This window comes from Patagioenas fasciata, chromosome 3 (assembly GCF_037038585.1).
Source record: "Patagioenas fasciata isolate bPatFas1 chromosome 3, bPatFas1.hap1, whole genome shotgun sequence".
NCBI classification, from domain to species: domain Eukaryota; kingdom Metazoa; phylum Chordata; class Aves; order Columbiformes; family Columbidae; genus Patagioenas; species Patagioenas fasciata.
Window position 1 is genome coordinate 29,083,312 of NC_092522.1, and position 18,204 is coordinate 29,101,515.

Here is an 18,204-nt window from a genome sequence, read left to right on the forward strand (position 1 = left end):
TGAACATTTTCTGTGTTGATAGGAAGATTCCCTGCTATTGTCTCCAAATAAGGATAGGCCAGTACAGAAAACAATGAGGAACAGGCACGTCTCAAATGGCCAAGGTAGGACAAATGCCTTAAGAAATAATGGAGGGAGAGCACTGTAGGTTAAACTTAATAAGTGAATTAATAAATTCACCCTACAGTGCGTGTTAATGTTGGGAGATTGCAGGATGGATTGTCTGCATGGGATTCAAAGGAAAGTGGGAGTGGGTGCTCTGAGCGAGGGCAGTTGGGTCTTGTTCCGTCACTGTTGCTTCAGCTGCAGCTGTGTGGAAAAATAAAAATGCATCTGGAAGCACTGGCCAAATAAATAGCATAAAGAAGGACGGTGAAAACAGTCAATAAAGATTCAAAGTGCAATATGAGCTGTGAATTTACAAATGTCTGGTGGCTGCTTTTGGCCAAGCGGCAATGGAAGGACGTCCCTTTAAATGCAAGTTCTGGGATGAGCTACACTCAACACTTCAATGTTCAGCTGTTTTTCAAATTATTATTAAAAATTTCTACAGCAAGTGATATCTGCAACTAGCAGTGCCTGGGATCTATTCTTCCCACTCTCAGAAATATATAAAATACTTTATTTTTTCCCGTTCCAGTGGCCTTTTGTCCTTCAGTTAACTTTTCATAGAAATCAGCAGTGTTGTGCAAGACAAGTGTCTAATCAGACTTCTACTGAAGTGTCACAACATCCAAACTTGTTATTTTTAACTTGGGGTGAATTGGTATTGCATCAAGAAATGTCTGGTAGTTTTTCTTTATATAGCCTCTGAATTTTGTAAGGCAGCTCAGTGGTGATAAATGCTTGGGAACATTTGCAAACCGAGTTTGAATTTCTTGGCTTCTTGGGGCGAGATGGAACATCTCATTTTTTTGTTAGCATGTAGTGCCAGCAGCGTGCTTATGGCTCACGAGGGTGCACCATCCCCACTGAAGAACAACTTGGAAATTGGAGCAGTATCTACACACGCTTTTGCTACGTGTAGTTTTTGAATAAATGGAATGATGAACAGCATGCAGGGAAGCTCCTCTTCCAGAAGCCTTCATGTGGACACCAGTGTCTCTTTGAAAGCTTGAGTGCTCTTAAACTCAGTCCTGCTACATGCTGTTCTTCAGAAGAGCTGCTCTGGGCTAAGCTGTGTTCAGCCGCTCTGGGCTGTGTGTGTGTAGGTTGCTTCAGAGCAGACAAAAATCACTGATAAACTGCTGTTCTAGAATGTAAACTCAGCTGACTAGACTGCTTTCTGGGCTTGTTTTCTCTCCTGCGTAGAAGTGTTCTGCCTTTACTGCTGTGTTACCTGGAATTACTGTGTAGGCATCTGATACAGATGTACCAGAGATAGCATGAATACTGAGCAGAAACTTGTCCCCAATAAGCAAATTTTGACTTTTCATTTCCTCTGCCACTTTGAACAAGGGCAGACCGTACTCAGGCTCAAGGGGACTGTCCTGTGACTTGTCCCATACCTGTGCGATCCTGGGAACCTTACTCTGCGACTGTCTGGAGTTACTCAATGAAGCAGATATTTATTCAGTACTAAAAAATTCTTGGTAAGTTGCTCGGGACATGATGCTGTTAGATCTCTTGATTGTGCAGTTGCCAAAAACAGGTGCGTTGCTTCTGGAAAAGCACAAGAGCTTCATGTGGGACCAGCTGGAAGTCCCTCTGTGGAAGGGGGCTTTTATTTCCTGCAGTTCACTCCAAAAGGCTGTTGAGGTATTTTGTCTGCATCGTTCACAGATTTTATTGTAAGACAATATACTTGTTCTCCGAGCTTCCAAAAATACCAGCTTCTTCTGTTTACTTCAACTGTGCTTAAGCTACAAAGGCAACAAGGAGCCCAGTGCTCTCCTTTCAAGCAACTATCCCAAGTACGTTTCCACTCGTGTCCATATTTTCACTCCTTTTCTTCAACTGCCTGATGTGTAATTAATGCAAGATTGAACTGTTTCAGAGAAGCAGTTGAAAGCGACTCATCCTTACTGTCTGGCTGCTGGGGCTGCTTTCCAGGAGGTGTTGGTTTGGATCCTCTCAGCTGGAGAATGGTGCTGAAACCCACACCTTCTGCTGCCTCCATGAGCAGCCCCTTGGCGAGCATCCTAGTGTTGGTGCATTGGGTGACAGAGGAAGGGAGAAGCAAGACTGCTTTTAAAGAAACCAGGGGGCTGTAAGATGCTTGGGAGATCCAGTGCAGTCTGAGGATGCATGGTAGGTCAAGGCACTTCGGCCAGGAGGCTCGTCTGGGTTGTGGGTCATCCCAGTAGGGAAGGCTCACAGGTACTCCATCCTTCAGGGTTGGAGGTGCTCTGGGAACGTGCAAAAGCAAAGGTTGGGGTAGCGTGGAAGACGGAGACAAGCTGCTGTGAGGTGGAGCAGCTGGAGAGAAGAGCTTTCCACCAGGGAAGTCCTGCTCAGACTTTTCAGTAATGCTGATGGTCCTGGACACTAGCAGGAAACCCGTGGCAGAATGCAGACCTCAGTTTGACTCTTCTGGGCAGCGCAGTTCTCTCACCTTCCACACGAACTGTGTGCCAGATCTTCCTGAAAGGATAGTCTCTATTCACTCAGTTTGCAAACTTCGTCACCTCATCTTCATCTAAGCTGGATGACTCAAACTTCTAGTGAAAACAGAAAAATAGGGAAGTATCTGATTTATTAAGATATGTGGGGCTTTACGGCTGACTGCCCTGCAGGTTGAGGACACCTAACCCTCCTCACATGGCCATATGTTCACCTGTGAGTCAAGCACAGCCAGGAGTGCACATCAGGTACCACATACAAATGAAGTACCTGTCGGTGCAGACAGCTTTCCTTCCTTCGGAGCAGAAGAACATTGAGGTTTAATTAAAACGTAGGAAAAGTGGAGGGATAAAAGAAACATTGTTTTGGCTGATAAAATACTCTAGACAGAACAGTCGAACGGAGAGATTTTTGCGTCTTCAGCAGTCCGTGTCTGCCTTCGCCTTTACGAGAAGCCTGAGGCATTTCCTTATTATTTAAAGGAACATGGTGAGGAGCGAAAGTGAAAATCACTTTATCCCGGCACCGGTGCCGTGTCCTCACGCCCGCGAACCCTGGCTGAACCGGCTGCCACTTCTCGGAGCTCACGCTGCTTCTGAGAGCCGATGTCGCAGAAGCTGAGCCGGCAGGAGCGGCCGGAGGTGATCCGGTTCTCCGCACCGCGGGGGCGTCGGCCGGGGGGGCGCCACGGGAGGGCTGGGCCGGTTGCCGGGGACAGCCTGGCCTCCTCACCCTGACGCGGGGAGGAAACGTGGGGAGAAGAGAAACTGCGGGGCGGTTATTTCTGCAGCCGAAAGCACGAGTCGGTCCGCTCGGAGTGGTGTCGGGTCGGGACCGGCCGGCCCTTGGGGCTGGGGCTCTCCGGGGGATTTTCAGGCAGCTCCTGCCCGGCAGCAGCGTGCCTCGGAGGTGCGGGCTTTCCCCCGGCTCCCGGGGGCTGAGCAGAAGCCGCGATCCCGGGGGACGGGCACCCTTGCCGGCGCGGAGGGCTGAGAGCTGGGGAAGCAGTGGGGACCAGGGGGTCCAGGCGGTCCCGGGCTCCCGGTTTCCCCGGCGTGGCGCAACTGCCGCCGGGCTCCATGTGACGGCCATGCGGGCGGCGGGGCGGCCCGGAGCGGGGCGGTACGGCGGGGCTCCAGCGGCTGAGCGGCGGCTCCGCCCCCGGGCCGAGGGGTGCCAGGTGCCGGGGCGGTGCGTCCCCTGCCCCTCCCCGGCCCGCCCTGCTCTCCCTTCCCCTCCCAACCCTGCGGGCCGGGGGAGCCCAGCGGCGCCCCGGGGCGGCTCCGCAGCCGGCGGGATGTCCTGCGCCGTCCCGGCGGCGGGGGGCAGCGCGCTGCCTCGGAGCGCGGCGGCCGAGGGCAGCCAGCAGGTAGGGGTAGGAGCAGGGGTAGGAGCACGGGTAGGGCGGCAGGAATCAGCGCTGGAGGCGGGCGGGCACATGGGGCTGAGTCACGCCGGACAGCGCGTTGTCAGGGGTGCCCGCTTCCCCCGGGCATTTGCTCTTCTCTTCCCGGGTGGCAGCTGCGGTGCTGGTAGGATAGCAGGCGAACCGGCGGCGGTGCGCGGAAAGCTCCCTGTAGCCGGCACAGGGCGCAATCAGCGGCTTTTCCCCCGCCGCAGGCAGTCGGGAGGGCACCGGGAGAAGCGGCGGGAGGGGAGCGGGACTGCTCCGCTGGCAGCGGGTGCAGCGGGAGCCCGGCTTTCCTCCCCGCCGCTCGCACCTCCGTCTTCTTGTTCGCCCCGGGGCAAGGCAGGTGTAAAAAGCTGCCCGTCGGGGCGAGCAGGAGCGCAGGTCCCCGCCGTGGGTGACGAGGTTCCCAGGTTTCTGCATCAGCGGGGCTTTGCAGCATCCCCTGGGCATCTCTGCGGGTTTCCACCTCTCCGCCTCGGGGCCCACCTGTGCAGCGGGGCCGGGGGATGTGCTGCCTTTACAGGCACCGTGCGGTCTGCGGGTGGCCGGGGTCAGGTGCTGTGAAATTGGGAGTATGTGCCCACGTTCAGCAACCCTTTCACACCAGAGTTCTGGAGCCTCTGTGTGCACCCTAAAAAACAGTGAGATGTTTCTGGTTTATGTCTTCCAGAGTAATGAAGAAGATGACAGGAAAGTAAGGAGGAGAGAAAAAAACCGAGTTGCTGCACAGAGGAGCCGAAAGAAGCAAACTCAGAAAGCAGATAAACTTCACGAGGTGAGTGGATACTTGATGTTTTGTGGGTACATCTTGGGTACCAAGCATGGGACTTTACAATAAACAGGATTTCTTAAGTAAGCATGGGCCTGTCTTCACACTAATCCAGCTCAGAGGGCTGTGGTGTCAGGCAGAGAGAAACGTGCTGCAGGGTGCCTGGCCAGGAGCCCCTGGACACCGATGCTCACGCTGGACAGTGCAGCTCTGCCACTGGTGACACTGCCAGGGAGAGATGTGGTCTTGCCCTTTGCTCACCCTCCCTCTTTTGCTGTTCTCCTAGCCACCCAGTGAACTGGATCACAGGGCTTCTCTGGGCTAAAACAAACCCATTTTCTTCTGGATTAGTGTTAAGCTTGTCACATTCACTATGGCAGTGGATGTATGTTTGCTACCTTACACAGGAGAAGACAATGGAGGAGGAGGGGACAGCACTGCTTAGTGGCAGTACTGGCTTAAGTCAATTCTAAAACTGTGGTGTGAGACAGAAATACCCTGTTGAAAAGGCTTCTTAGGAACTTTCAAACCTCCAAGGGTGAGAGCTCAGTTCAGTTAGCTGTTATACTTGTATGCCCTGATGAATAACAGTGGGTGTTTCCAAAAACCCATGAAAGTAACTGATTCTTCCAGAAACTCTTAATACTTCTTCTCAATATCACAATGTGGTGTAGTTTTCTCTGGTCCACAGTGCAAACGCTGGAGGATAGGAATGCCCTTTCTCTGTTTTTGGATGTTACCTCACATACCAGTGCTTCTGTTGTAGCTGGGGCTCTTGCGGTAAGCGTTTGTTCTGCTGCTGAAATTGTGGCCAAGTCAGTTGTCCAGCTCTGGAGGTTCAGCACAGGCTTTTCCTTTTCTCAGTGTGGAAGGATCTGCCGACTGTCAGCAGAGGCCAAGAGGGACAACGTGGGGAGTTTTTGGTTTGGTTTTTCTCAGATCTCCTCTGAGTCAGCACCTGAAAAAGCCAGGTGCAGGGTACTTCTGGAAAAGGGTAACCCCTGGCTTTTGTGGAATAATTTCTGGGCCCTGTGCTATCCTGCAGCCACTCTGATGTTCCTCCTGGACTTGATGATTTTCCTAACACTGGGAATCTTCATTCTCAGGCATGGGAGTTTTCCCAAGTGCAGGCAGGTCTGTTTAAATAGGCATTCATTTTTAGCAAGAACAATTTGATAGTCTCATTCCTGAAAATGGGAGAGAGCAACGAGAGAGTAATACTTACTACAAAACCCAACCCCATGGGGTTTGGGGCAGCAAGAGGTGAGCAGAACTCGGGAAAGGACAACTTTGCTGGAGTTGGCAGCAACAATGCGTTAGGAGTACCGTGCCTGTTTTACTCCATGAGAGGTGGTGAGTGGTGAAAGGATGCAAGAAAGGGCAAGGGGATCCACACTCCTGCAACCAAGGGCAGCAGAAGCAGTTCCAGGCTGCCCAGAGGAGCACTGCATGGAATGCTCCCCCTGCTGCCTGCTAAACAGCCCTTTTAAGGCACGTGTAGACTTTGAAGTTGGCTCTGAAGCTTTCCCGGGGAGTGACATTGAGTGGGTGAGTGTTGAGCCCTAGGCAGCGAGGTGCAGACACCTGTGCGTTTTCTGTGGGCTGGCTCTGAACCTCTAGCTCTCTGCTCTTTGGGATGAGAAGTCTTGACAGCAGGGACACTTGAGAGGTGCAGTTATCAAAAAAATGTAACGCGCAAGTCTTACATCCGTTAACAGACATATGCTGCAGAACACCCCAAAACTCCCCTCCAGCTAATAGCAGCTTGTTCACTGCCAGAGAAGCCTTAGCTCAAAAGCAGCCTGGGTCAGCAATAACTAAGGCAGTGGTCAGAGCTTCTGGTGACAAAGTGGGGCTGAAAACAAGCTGGCTCAGTGCTCCCCTCCTCCTGCCCTTGAGTTCCCGGGCACCTGAGCAAGTGGTGACAAGCCCTGGCTGGGCTGGAGAGAAGTGACTGGCACTGGACATGTTGTGCCAAGTGTGCTTTTCAGCCGGCATCTGGGGAAATGGCCTTTTGTGCCTTGGCCCCGGGCAGGGGCTTCCCTTTCCTCAATGCCAGCCACTGACTTTTCCCAGCACCTACCTGCACTTGGTGCTTTCATTTTCTCCGCTATGACAGTGCAGAGCAGGGTCGGCTCTTCCCAGCAGAGGTGGCCCTGGGGCTGGAAGAGGCCACCACAGGGACGCAGCCACCCACACCTGTAGCCCTGGGCTGCTGGGGACCTCCGAGGGCCATTGGCACCTCTTCGTCTTCAGGACTGCGAAAGGCAGCGCAGCGTGGTCAGGGCACAGGTCGTAAAGCACTTGCTCTGTTTCAGCACCCAGGCCATGTCTGTCTTTCGTTTGCATTTTGCACACTGCAATGAGAAACCATGCTTTTCTACAGTTACATGAATATACTCAAGGTGGAAGCACTGAAAGGAATGTTTTGACTATGAGCAGGCTCTTATTTTTATTTTTCTCCTTCCAGGAATATGAGTCTCTTGAGCAAGAAAATACCTCCCTGAAAAGAGAAATCGTAAAGCTAACAGATGAAATGAAACACTTGAGTGAAGTGTTGAAGGATCATGAAAAGATCTGTCCACTTTTGCACTGCACCATGAACTTTGTGACCATACCAAGGCCTGATGCGCTCGCCAGCTGCCTGCCAAGATGAGAGCCCTTCTCGGTCGCCTTTAAGTGTGATTGTGTGAAAGTGCCATTAACAGGAGATCTGAAGAACCGCCTGCTTATGGTGCAGGTCTTTCATCGAAGAGGGTTGGATATGACCACACAGCCCTTCTCCATATTGAAGTGCTGTAGTCTTCTGAATCTCAGGAAAACACCAGTGTTGGGAAAAAAGACAACTCAAACTGTGACTCCTTATTTGGTAGAATCTTCAAGACATTATTTTGCATTCAGAAATGTCAAAGTGTGATGCAGCCCACCATTGTGTGATGGAATGTATACAAGGAAAACACCCAGCATTGGGCTGGGATGCCTTTGTTACACACATCCACTGCCAGTAACCTTTTGTCACTTGTCATCCCTGTGTATCACCTTCTAGCTGCTGGTTTTTTTATCTAGATAGGTTTGGTTAATAAAAGTGATGTCCCATCTTTATGACGTTCTCTACCTTCTTCAATAATGAATGTCTTTATAACATCCCCACTTTTTCTTTACTGGTCAAATCCGAAGTCTAATGCTAATCTTCCCATCAGTTTTATTATTTGCTTATCACCACTTCATTGGTTCCCCTTTTGAAGTATGCATAACAAATGAGTTTTCCCAGTCTTTATTTCTTTAATATCCCAAATTATCAGCCCTACTGATGTTAGTTTATGAAGTATTCTATATTTTAAAGTATGGCTTGACCAAATGCTAATGGTGATTGTCTGCTCTGTGTGGAAGAAAAGCAAAAGAGAGTTTGCAGATTCTAGACGTTGTTTTAAAGAGCAGAGTTTTAAATTTGCTGGCTTAATGCGCCCATTGGAAACTAAGAAATATTTTTACCCTTCATCTTGCGTATTGCTTCTGGGAAATGATGTCTGTGGATAGAACAAAATGAGTTCAGCCAAGCATTTTGTTCCATGTCCACACTGAAGATGTTTGTTAATTGCTTGCAAGAAAAACATCATGTTTTCTTTTACTTTTTTTTTTTTTTTACAAAAACAAAGAATAATGACAATATTAGTGAGAAATACACAGAAAAATGTGTTTAATTTCTCTGAAGATTCTCAGTAGTGTCAAGCTCTAGAAATGTGAATGCTGTAGCCTGTGATGCAGCCAAACGTGTCTTTCTCAGAGTATTTCCCAATCAAAGGGCACCTTTGCCAACTCTCTCTCTTCTGCATTTGGATTTTCTTCAGTTCAACTGATGGTACTAATTTCTCCCCTCACCAGGATCATAGCATTTATCAGCAGAATATGATATTGAAATGTCTGAAAGATTTTTTTTTCTTTTTTAGCTTCTTTAGTGGAATGGTGCGTTGCTGATCACTGCCAGGATAGAACTGGGGAAACCATGTAGTCAACTCTGCCTTCCAAAGGGCCCTCTCATGCCATCATCTTAGGCTCAAAACTCAAGATAACAGGGGTGAGGTGTTGACTTCTTTAATAGTTTTCATTAGGCTGTCCCCAAGTGAATGTTTAGCATTTGCAGAAGCTATGTACAGCCTAAATGCAGTCTTCAAACTTACTTATGGTCCTGTAAGAACCGAGGCATTCTGCAAAGAAAATCTCGTGCAGTCCCTGCCAAGGAAAATGAAAGTTTCAGGACACTTCAAAATATGCATTTTGGATAATGTCCTTGATAGGATTCTGTGTGTCGCCCCTAAGAAAGGAAGCGATCTTAAGCATCTTCATCCACCCACCTGCATTCCTTCAGGCCCTTGATGCCACTGTCTAATTTGGGCAGAGAACAGGTGTAATGGAGAAGGAGGAGTGTAGTGGAAATGAATAACATTCACTCTGGGAAAATTCATTATAGCTTAGGATAAAGGGAGAGTGAGAGTGAATGTCTCACTTCCCTTGACTAGGTATGTGCAACTGAGCTGAGGCTGGGAGTGGAAAGAAGACAGCTGAGGTCATGGCTAAGTGCAAAAGCATGGTCTTTCCTATGGAGCCCCACAGACCCTCAAAAATGGAAGGAAGGGTCAACAACCTTGTCCAAGACAGTCCACCCTAGCAGAATCTTCCTAACGATTGTGTCCTAGAGGTGCTTTCTTCTAAAATAAGGTATCTTGTTCCCTGTGTAAAATCCTCCTTCTTACACATTTATTCTTCTAAATATCTGTCTAGAAACTGGCTCTAGCTTATAAGCACTATACTTGTTCTGCAATGCAAGCTTTAGTCCACTGTTTCTGCATTGGATTTCATTGGTTTATTAACTGTATAATATCTGTGCAGACTGTACGAGGGAAGACAGCTGAATTCACACCACGGTTGTGTGCCGACAACAGCAACCTAAGCCCAAGGTGAACTTGCTATTCCTTGGAAGGGCTGGAAGCCCTGCAGGGGCCCCCACTGCCACCAGTTCCTTCCCACAACCCCAGGGTGTATCTCCAGCCTGGGCACCATGTCCATTAGTAACTGCAGGTTTAGAACCATCCAGGGTCTGGGCTGCTTCTTTCTCCTTCAGCTATTGCATCACATTTTTCCCAGCACTATTTCCAAAGGGTCTTATGCATCATTCTTCTATTTAATAGATTAACCCTGAGGCAGCTCTCTCAGACAAGATATTGTGTGACTAGTGTTCAAAGGCAGTTGGGAACCCAAGCAAAAGAAGTGAGCAAAATGAGTGTCCCAAGACAAATAAACTCAATAAATATATACAATTAAAGTAATAGCTGAGTCATGGGTTGAAAGGGACAATGTACTGTTAAAGCACTGGCTCATGTATCCCGAAACAAATGATATGCATACAGGCTGATTACAGTCTTTGCGGGAACTGTTCATAAGGATATATATTTAGAGAGTTTCAAAACTGAAAGTATGTTCTGAAGCCTGGGATAATTGTTTTATGAATAGGGAACCAGAAAGGAGAACAGAAAGGAAAAGACCCATTTGCTAAGGAAGCAACAGAAAGTTCTTTTTCAAATCCAAATGTCTCCTTTTGCAGCAGGGTATTACACCATCAAAAAGAAGTTTCCTATGTACATATGCCTAAAATACTACTCAGTGTGTTCTAGTTTCAGAAAGCTTCCAGTTACTTTGATTTGATCCCTACAAATTTGGTCTGTGTTGTATTCACACGATTTTCAGACACAGGTGTACAGGGAAGATATTTTCTGTGTTCAGATGTGAGGAGCACTGCGAATTACAATCTTGTTTGTGGATGCATAATGCAGATGTGGGTTGCCAAGAAAGCTGGATTTTGCCTCTTAGTTTCACAGTGAAGGTTGCAGTTTGTCTAGATTAGGTTAGCATGGATTTCCTTTTTTGTATTTTCTGTGACTCTAATGAAGAAGCAAAATGCTCAGTGCAAACACCCACAGATAAAAAAGTATGCATTCTGGGATCAGACTCCGTGCAATTCAGCTATTTGTCTATTCATTTCTTTCAGGTTTTGTTGGGTCACATTTAAATTGACCATATTTTGAAAAGATAATTTTATCCTCCAAAGGTAAAAAAAAAATCAACAGAGAGACAAATTCATGCTACCCAAAACTGCTAGTGTGAGCATAACAGAGATTAACTGCTGCACCTCAAGAGAGTTCCTCAAAAACTCTTGTGTCTTCCTGCTGATGTTTTACATCCAAGTTTGTGAACACTTATGTCTTCATGCATGCGTCCAGAGCCTTGCTAAAGATACACCTTTAAAAAAAAAGCATATTTAAAACAGCCTCTTCTACAGACTTTCTGTTCTTTTCCCTATTACCTTTTACTGTTGTCTGCCACTCCTGTAATATCTGCTGACCTCACCTGCATTTGCTTTTTGCAGTAGCCTTTCTGTTCTCTCACTATTTTATTTCAAATGCCACTTTTTTCCTTGTTGCTGTTTCCTTCTGTTCCTACATAGCTTGGTGACAACATCGCTCAGTGTTATCGGTATTAGAGGAACAAGGCTAATCTGTAGGACCATATAGAAATTGAAGGTTACAGGTATACCCTCTATTTGATTAAAGGTTTTTATGTGTGGCTAGTTTTGTCAGTTGAATATTAAGGAAGGTGTCTGTGCAGTCTTTTAAAATGTACTTAAAAGTAGCATAACCTTTACTCTAGCCTATAAACACCATACTGTTTCCTGTCCATAGATGAACGCTTTGCTGCATGGCATTTGGGGTTTCCATCTGTGAATCAGTCTAGAACTTCTGCCTCAGTGAAAGTGACAGATAAACCAACCATTTAAAAAAATCCCTTTCTCTTCTTCCCATCAGTGCGGTGATACAATTCCTGTCACAGGAAGGAACCACGTGTGATAAGCAGGAGAAGTGGTGGGTTTATTTACTGTTACAAAGACTACTGTTATTCTCTTTATAGGAGAGTAGGAGTTTTTCTGTTTGGTTACTGTCAAGTGGTCACTGAAGAAACATTTTACATATGCATACAGAATGTGATGGTGGGCACATGTCCATAAGGGAGTGAAAAAATTTGAATGAATTCTTTGCAGAAATGAGGGTTTTATGTTGATTTCACTGGAAGTAGGAACAGTCCTCAGAGGACGTGAGGCACTACGGTTACTCACTTGGGTAATATTTAACTCAAGAATAGCTTCAGGCTAACTTGAAGTGGGTAATTCTTAATAAGGAAACCGTAGTAACAACCATCCCTGGGACTGCATGCTCCTTTTCTGGTAGTCATTCAGGTTTTTTCCTAGATAGTTTCTATGGAAAAAATCCATACGAATAGAGTAGGAATTATTTCTCCCACTGTAGAATTTTTAAACCATGACATCAACATAAGGGCTTGCATATTCTGGAAACAGCTGGCATAGCTTTTGCAAATGATCTGTTCTCTACTTGCTACGTGTTTAGTCTGCTGTAAGGGAACCATTATAGTTCTCTTAGAAGTGGATAACATAAACCACAAAGGGCTGTCTTGGTATAGGATGAAAACATTCATTTGAGGAGTTAGTATCAAATGACTACTGTGCTTCAATTTCACAGCTTATCTCATCCTGGAGCAGCTTCTTCATGGAACCAAACAGAAAATGTTATCTGTAATAGGTGTGTTTGTTGCAGATCTGCATTGGAAGAGGTTTTATTGTATGTGTTCAGTAGGTTCTGTAGACTGCCAATATACCTTGCTGCACTCATCTGGGTGCTGTCCCATTAAGTCTACCACAGGTCAATCCCCTCAGAACTCAGTTCTGGATAGATGTCTCCAATCATCTGGAAGAACTTTCTCATTTAACTGTCTCATAATGAACTTGTCATGTTTTCTTTATTCTAAATTATTAAAATGTCAGAACCCTTGAGATTCTAAGCAAGGGTCATGAGTAATCTCTCTTAAGGTAACCAAACTATCAAGGTTTGTCTTTCCATTGTAAACTAAATTTCAAGAATACTAGTTTTTTATCTGTCTTCAATAAAATAATTGAGGATAGGGAAAAGCAACAGGACTCTGCTTAAATATTCAATGTACTGCTATACAAAATACAACTACAGCTGGAGATTATGTGAAATAGTACAAGAATTGAAAAACAACCAACTACCTGGGAGAAATTGGCAATAGTTTGTTTTGAAAATGGAGCTATCGGGCTAATGAATGGTTTATAAGTGGTGACTCTCTAGGATTGATCGCAGACCACTTGTTTAGTATCTTTGGTAAGGACTTTGGATACAAAAGAACCATTGGTACAGAAGATTGAAATATCATGCAAAAAAACCTGCACAACATTGCAGAAGAGAATAGAAATGCCATGACAATTCATCATAGAACAATAAAATCATACAACAGCCCAGACTGGAAGAGATATCAAAAGATCATCTGGTCCAACATTTTGTGGTAAAGGGAGCCTAGATGAGGTTATCTAGCACTCTGTCATGATGCAAACTATACAGTCACAAACTTAAAGAACTACTAACAAGAATTTCTGTCACAAGATGGAGACTCATCAATTGAACATGGCAATGGAATGAACAAGCAAAGACATATTAGTCAGTAATTGATGTTAAGACACCAATGCAGTGGGGCAAAAAGAAAGTTAAATAGGAACTCAGATGTGTAGTAATGAGGTTATTTCTTTATTAGTGTATTGTGTTCTTAAAGAGAGAAATAGCAATTCAATTATGCAAGACCTTGGCAAAACCTCATCTGAAATTTTGCATATATTTCTGCTCAACCATGATAAAGAAAGGTGGACCAAAATTAGTACAGGTACATCAGAAGATTAAGGGAATGAGGAGTCTACCTTTTGAGACTTCATTTTAGACAAATAAAGTCTGAGACGTGGTAGGATCACTATGTAACTAGAGAGGAGTAGTGACCATGTGAGGGAACGGGCTGTCGTAGATGAGAAGTAATGTTGGTAGAAGAATAAATGAGTATATTTTGTACTTATTTTTGAGCTGCATATGTGAAGAAGTTCCCATTGGTCAGAAGAAAGGTGTTCAGAAATAGTCTTCCAACAGAAAGGGTGTATGTGAGCAATTTTGCGGGTAGTCATGTATGCATTAGTTTCAGGATGAAGCTTGATTATTTTATATGAGACCAACTGAGTACACTGGTGGTCCAGAATATTTCCTCCTTTCCCATGTCCTTATTCTCTCTGGAGAACAACTTTAACTGATCTTAAAAAGCAAGAGGATCTTAAAATAAAACAAAAATACTAAAACCAGCCCCCTGAGGTCCCTGACTCTCACGTAATTATCCAGAAGCTCATTTTGATAGGAGAGCTACCATAGATGTAAGATTTTGTCAGTGGCAGAATCTCTTCTCAAACTGAAGTCTTTGATAATATCCTGGTAAAGAAGGAGCAGAAAAGAGAGGGATTTTTCTTTTTCTAAATACCTACCATTGAACTGTGGTACATTCCCAGAAAAAACAGAAACCTGTTCACCGAGAAACAGAAACAAAATCTAACAGGAATCTGGGAATTTCCCAAACTGTTTAGTTGTTTACTTTAAAAGCTGAGTTACTCCAGCTTTGCAAATATGGATTTGACAGAAGACTGCAGGCATTTTTTGTTTCTCTTACATCCAGTTCATTGATTAAATGTATAAACAGGATGTCTTTAAGAGCAGGAGGTTTTAAAACAGGATTTGATACTAAGCAAGAGATCTGCTAGTTCCCTTTTAGCTATTTGAGTTTCATTTTTGCTTATCAGAGCTGTTTTAGGGTACAGTAATTTCCAAGTGCACTATTGGGTTGCGAGGTAAATAATCTCTAGAGATGAATATTTTTTTCTTTCTTTTTTACTGTAAATGACAATAGTACATAGGCTAGAAATTTCCCTTGTAAATTCTGGTCATCCCGTTTGTCTACTAAGTTCCAGTATGGACTCAGGACCTATTCTGTCAGTGCACTGAGAGGTTCTGCACCCTTGCGCATGCCTTTCTAGGGTAGGTGGTCCATCAGCTGTGTTTAGGGATTTGATTTGTGGCCAAGAGTCATCAAATTTGAAAGACGCTTTTTGATCATAGAGGTGAGGAAATTAATGACAACAACTTCTGTATTGGTTGCAAAAGAACAGAAGTCCGTTTTTGCAGGTGAATGAAATTCTGCAGGAGCTTGTTGAGACTGGAACCTTTGTCCTGCTTGTAGTTCCACACTTCTACCCAGAGTTTGAGATGACTCAGGGAACCTTGAGCAGTCAGTGAGGGCACAGCCCATGTAGAGCAGCTTGTGGCAAGGACAGGAGTTCACCATGAATGCAATTCAAGCAGAAGAGTATAAACATGGATATGGGTGATTGAGAGCTGTACTGCAAAGTTACATGACTACCCAGGCCTTTTATGAGCAATTCGAAATGACACTCACATGAAAATATCTGTATTTTTGCCATTGTGTTCAGAAAATATATGATCAAAACATTTTCCCCACGAATCTTTGGATTACCAGCTTTTTCTATCTATGTGATTGACGTTTTCAAAAATTAAAAATATTCTACTTAATTCATACCCAAACCAATCCCTACAGTTTTCACGATTTGATTTTCCATCATTGTTTCAATTTATTTTCTTTACATTTCCAACTACAGATTCAGGAAACAATGTACAATTGCAGATAATTACTCTGAATTCAAGTTATAGCTTTTAAAATGGTTGGGGAAAATGAAATTATTTTACTTTTTAAACACCAGCTATATATATTCAAAAGAAAAAATGGACAACGTGTTTTCAATTTTACTTTCATTGCTATATGTGACATCAGATGCATACAGAGAGACTCTTAACTGTTGTTTTCTTGGTTTGTCTTCACAAACTTGAAGAATATACTATTACAAATGATAACACAAGGATATTAAACCACTACATGATTTCTAAATAAAAATCCCATTGCACAGTCTGCATATTTATTTTCTGCTTAAATAGTAGTGTTTCATGATCGGTTATTCAGTTACTGAATGCATATTAAAAATGACAGCGAGAAAGCAATAACCTATCCCAAGTCAATATGTAAAGCCTCTACTTTTTTGCTTAGAAACATTTCAGTTTCCCTAATAAAAAGAATGACTTTTTTTTTCTTTTTTTTTGCATTACACTGTACATTTTCAGACACCATTTAATGAACAAATGCTTTTTATTAGGCCTATCATGCTTTGCAAGGCATATTGCTGTTGGTCATTTATTAGGCTAAATGTACCTCTTTCCAGCACCGTCTGCCCATTTTACCTACTGAAAATGTAAGTTCTTCAAGGCAGAGGGTTTGTTGCATTGAGTAGCCAATTCAGGGAAATGTTCCAGTACTTTCCCGGTCTTTCCATGCACCGATACACTTGAACAAAACTTCTCTGCTATTACTCATGCTTTGCTATGCAATAATGATGGCTGTGGGAACATCAGGCTGCATCATGCGGCCCAAAACAGTCTGGTTTGTGTTTCATGGGTTGACGTTTCCTAATAACTCAGTGATGCTTTCCAAAGCCACTTACCTTTTTATCAGCCGTATGCCCTGCCATGTGATAGCTGATCCCCTGTACACTTCACTTTTAGTTTTTCTTACCATCCCTTAAGCATACACATTATCTGTTCATGTTTGGCTCAGGTTGGGATATTTCAGCTATAATAATTCAGTGTGATTTTGTTTTCACTTTACTGAAATATTTTCTTCACTACAACAGAATGATGTCAGTGTTACACACATGTATAGTGCATATTTCCTCAGTTTAACTCTGCTTTTTCTTGGAACCCCTTCACCACTGATTTAAGCGAGACTGTCATCAGCCACATCCCACCCAAGAGGCAGACCACGAAACATGGCATCTCATGGTCAGTCTTTGTTACACATATAAAAAATTAGTCTGGTCCTGCAGCACATTCAAGAAACTTGGTGCATCCATATGGTGGTCTGTATTGGCACAATCTACCACCCCGTTAAAGGAGCACAGCTTGAAAGGTTATGCCCTGATGTGAGAAATACGTAAAAAACCAAACCAAACCAAAACAAAATTCTGCTTCAGGGTTCCTTTTTGTAATTTAGCAGCTAGATTCCTGTGTTGTAGCTGTTCTCTCTAAAACAGTTTTATAACATGTTCTGTTTGCCAACACAATAGTAAGTGGTCCCCAGACACTGTTTTTAACTCGCTTGTCGTATTTTGTATACTATACCTCACTTAGTAATTACTGCCTCCCATTGCCAATAACTCATGCTCTCCAGAAGTCCCTCTTTAAGACTGAGTAATAAAAGATGGAGAGATTAGTATTCAGTTGATGACAGATCATTTAATGTAACTCTTACCAAAACTCTCCAGCATCTAGGAAATTGGCAGGATACGGTTGATGGCTGCTTTCTGAAGTCATTCAATTAGCAACCAAGGCTTGGTTTTCTGAGGTTATTCTTCAGAGTTTAACGGGGCAGATTTCTTTTTAATCTGTAGTCCTTTCGGGGAATTGCATGAGGTGAGTTTAATTCTTGTGTATTTGGCGGATCTTCTTAGATTGCAAACCAAGACTTGCATTACCATCTCAGCACTGTAGTCAGTAATTTTAGATATTTTCATTTAATTGTGCAATGATATTCCCAGTGAGAGCACAAGAGCTTTGTGTGCATGGAGCCATATTCAGGTTCTGAAGTTGCACATTGCAGTCTGGATTTCCTCAAAATCTTATGGGAAATTGTAAACAGCTGTATGTGTTGTCAAGCACTTGGATGATTTGCCTTAGTGTTTTCATAATTTTACACCCAACAACTTAACTAATACAATAAAACATTACACCTGTTTCTTTCCTTATACCTCCCGCTTTTATGCCATCTTGGTGATACAAAGAAATTTTAACATGGGTGTGGATGACATTTATCTAATTTACAGGCTGATTTCAGTAGGGGTGCTCATGTGGGTACATTCCAGTTGAGTAAGAGCATTGATGAATTGGCTCTGGTAAATATAGTAGCTGTGTTGCTTAAGATGTTACTGTGGGGATGTTGCTCTGTTCCTCTGCCATTGATTACCAGAACTGACAGAAGGGGATATACCTACTTCAGTTCTCACTCAACTCCCTTGGTTCCTTTGAGAGACCACTAAGGCAAGACACTGCAGTGTGCTTATTTGTGTTTAATTACTGATGGAGTCAAAGAGTGAGAAGTTTCGTTTTTAACCTTGAGAGAAATGCTGGCGTGAAACCTGCTCCTCCTCAGATTACATCAGGTCTGTGGGATTTGTCATCAGGGAATGGCCTTTCTGCCAGGGTCTCATCAAGGTGTTTAGCTCCTGTTTGGTGTGGAGAGAGAAGAAGGGAAAGGGCAGAGACTTCAGACACCCAGACAAAAAAAAAATAGCTTTAGTTGTCTCTGAAATCCACGTAGGCTAGAATTTCATGTTGTATTAACACTGTCTGAGTATATTTTCAGGGTGTATGGATGTAACGTGCAAAAGCACTAA

General features: G+C 44.2%; 1 protein-coding gene across 1 annotated transcript; it reads left to right on the forward strand.

Moving 5' to 3' along the window:
* The first annotated feature begins 3,652 nt into the window (after nucleotides 1-3,652).
* Nucleotides 3,653-7,832, forward strand: BATF3 (basic leucine zipper ATF-like transcription factor 3). The gene is made up of 3 exons (XM_065835445.2): nucleotides 3,653-3,931; nucleotides 4,644-4,748; nucleotides 7,213-7,832. The coding sequence occupies exons 1-3, from the start codon at nucleotides 3,653-3,655 to the stop codon at nucleotides 7,396-7,398; spliced, it is 570 nt and encodes a 189-aa protein (XP_065691517.1). The 3' UTR covers nucleotides 7,399-7,832.
* The last annotated feature ends 10,372 nt before the right edge of the window (nucleotides 7,833-18,204 follow it).

What these genes read in the sequence shown, in the direction of transcription:
- BATF3 (XM_065835445.2), top strand. Translation starts at nt 3,653, where the DNA reads ATGCGGGCGGCGGGGCGGCCCGGAGCGGGGCGGTACGGCGGGGCTCCA. An exon ending in CGGCCGAGGGCAGCCAGCAG is followed by an intron (nt 3,932 to 4,643) that starts GTAGGGGTAGGA and finishes TATGTCTTCCAG; the next exon opens with AGTAATGAAGAAGATGACAG. An exon ending in AAGCAGATAAACTTCACGAG is followed by an intron (nt 4,749 to 7,212) that starts GTGAGTGGATAC and finishes TTCTCCTTCCAG; the next exon opens with GAATATGAGTCTCTTGAGCA.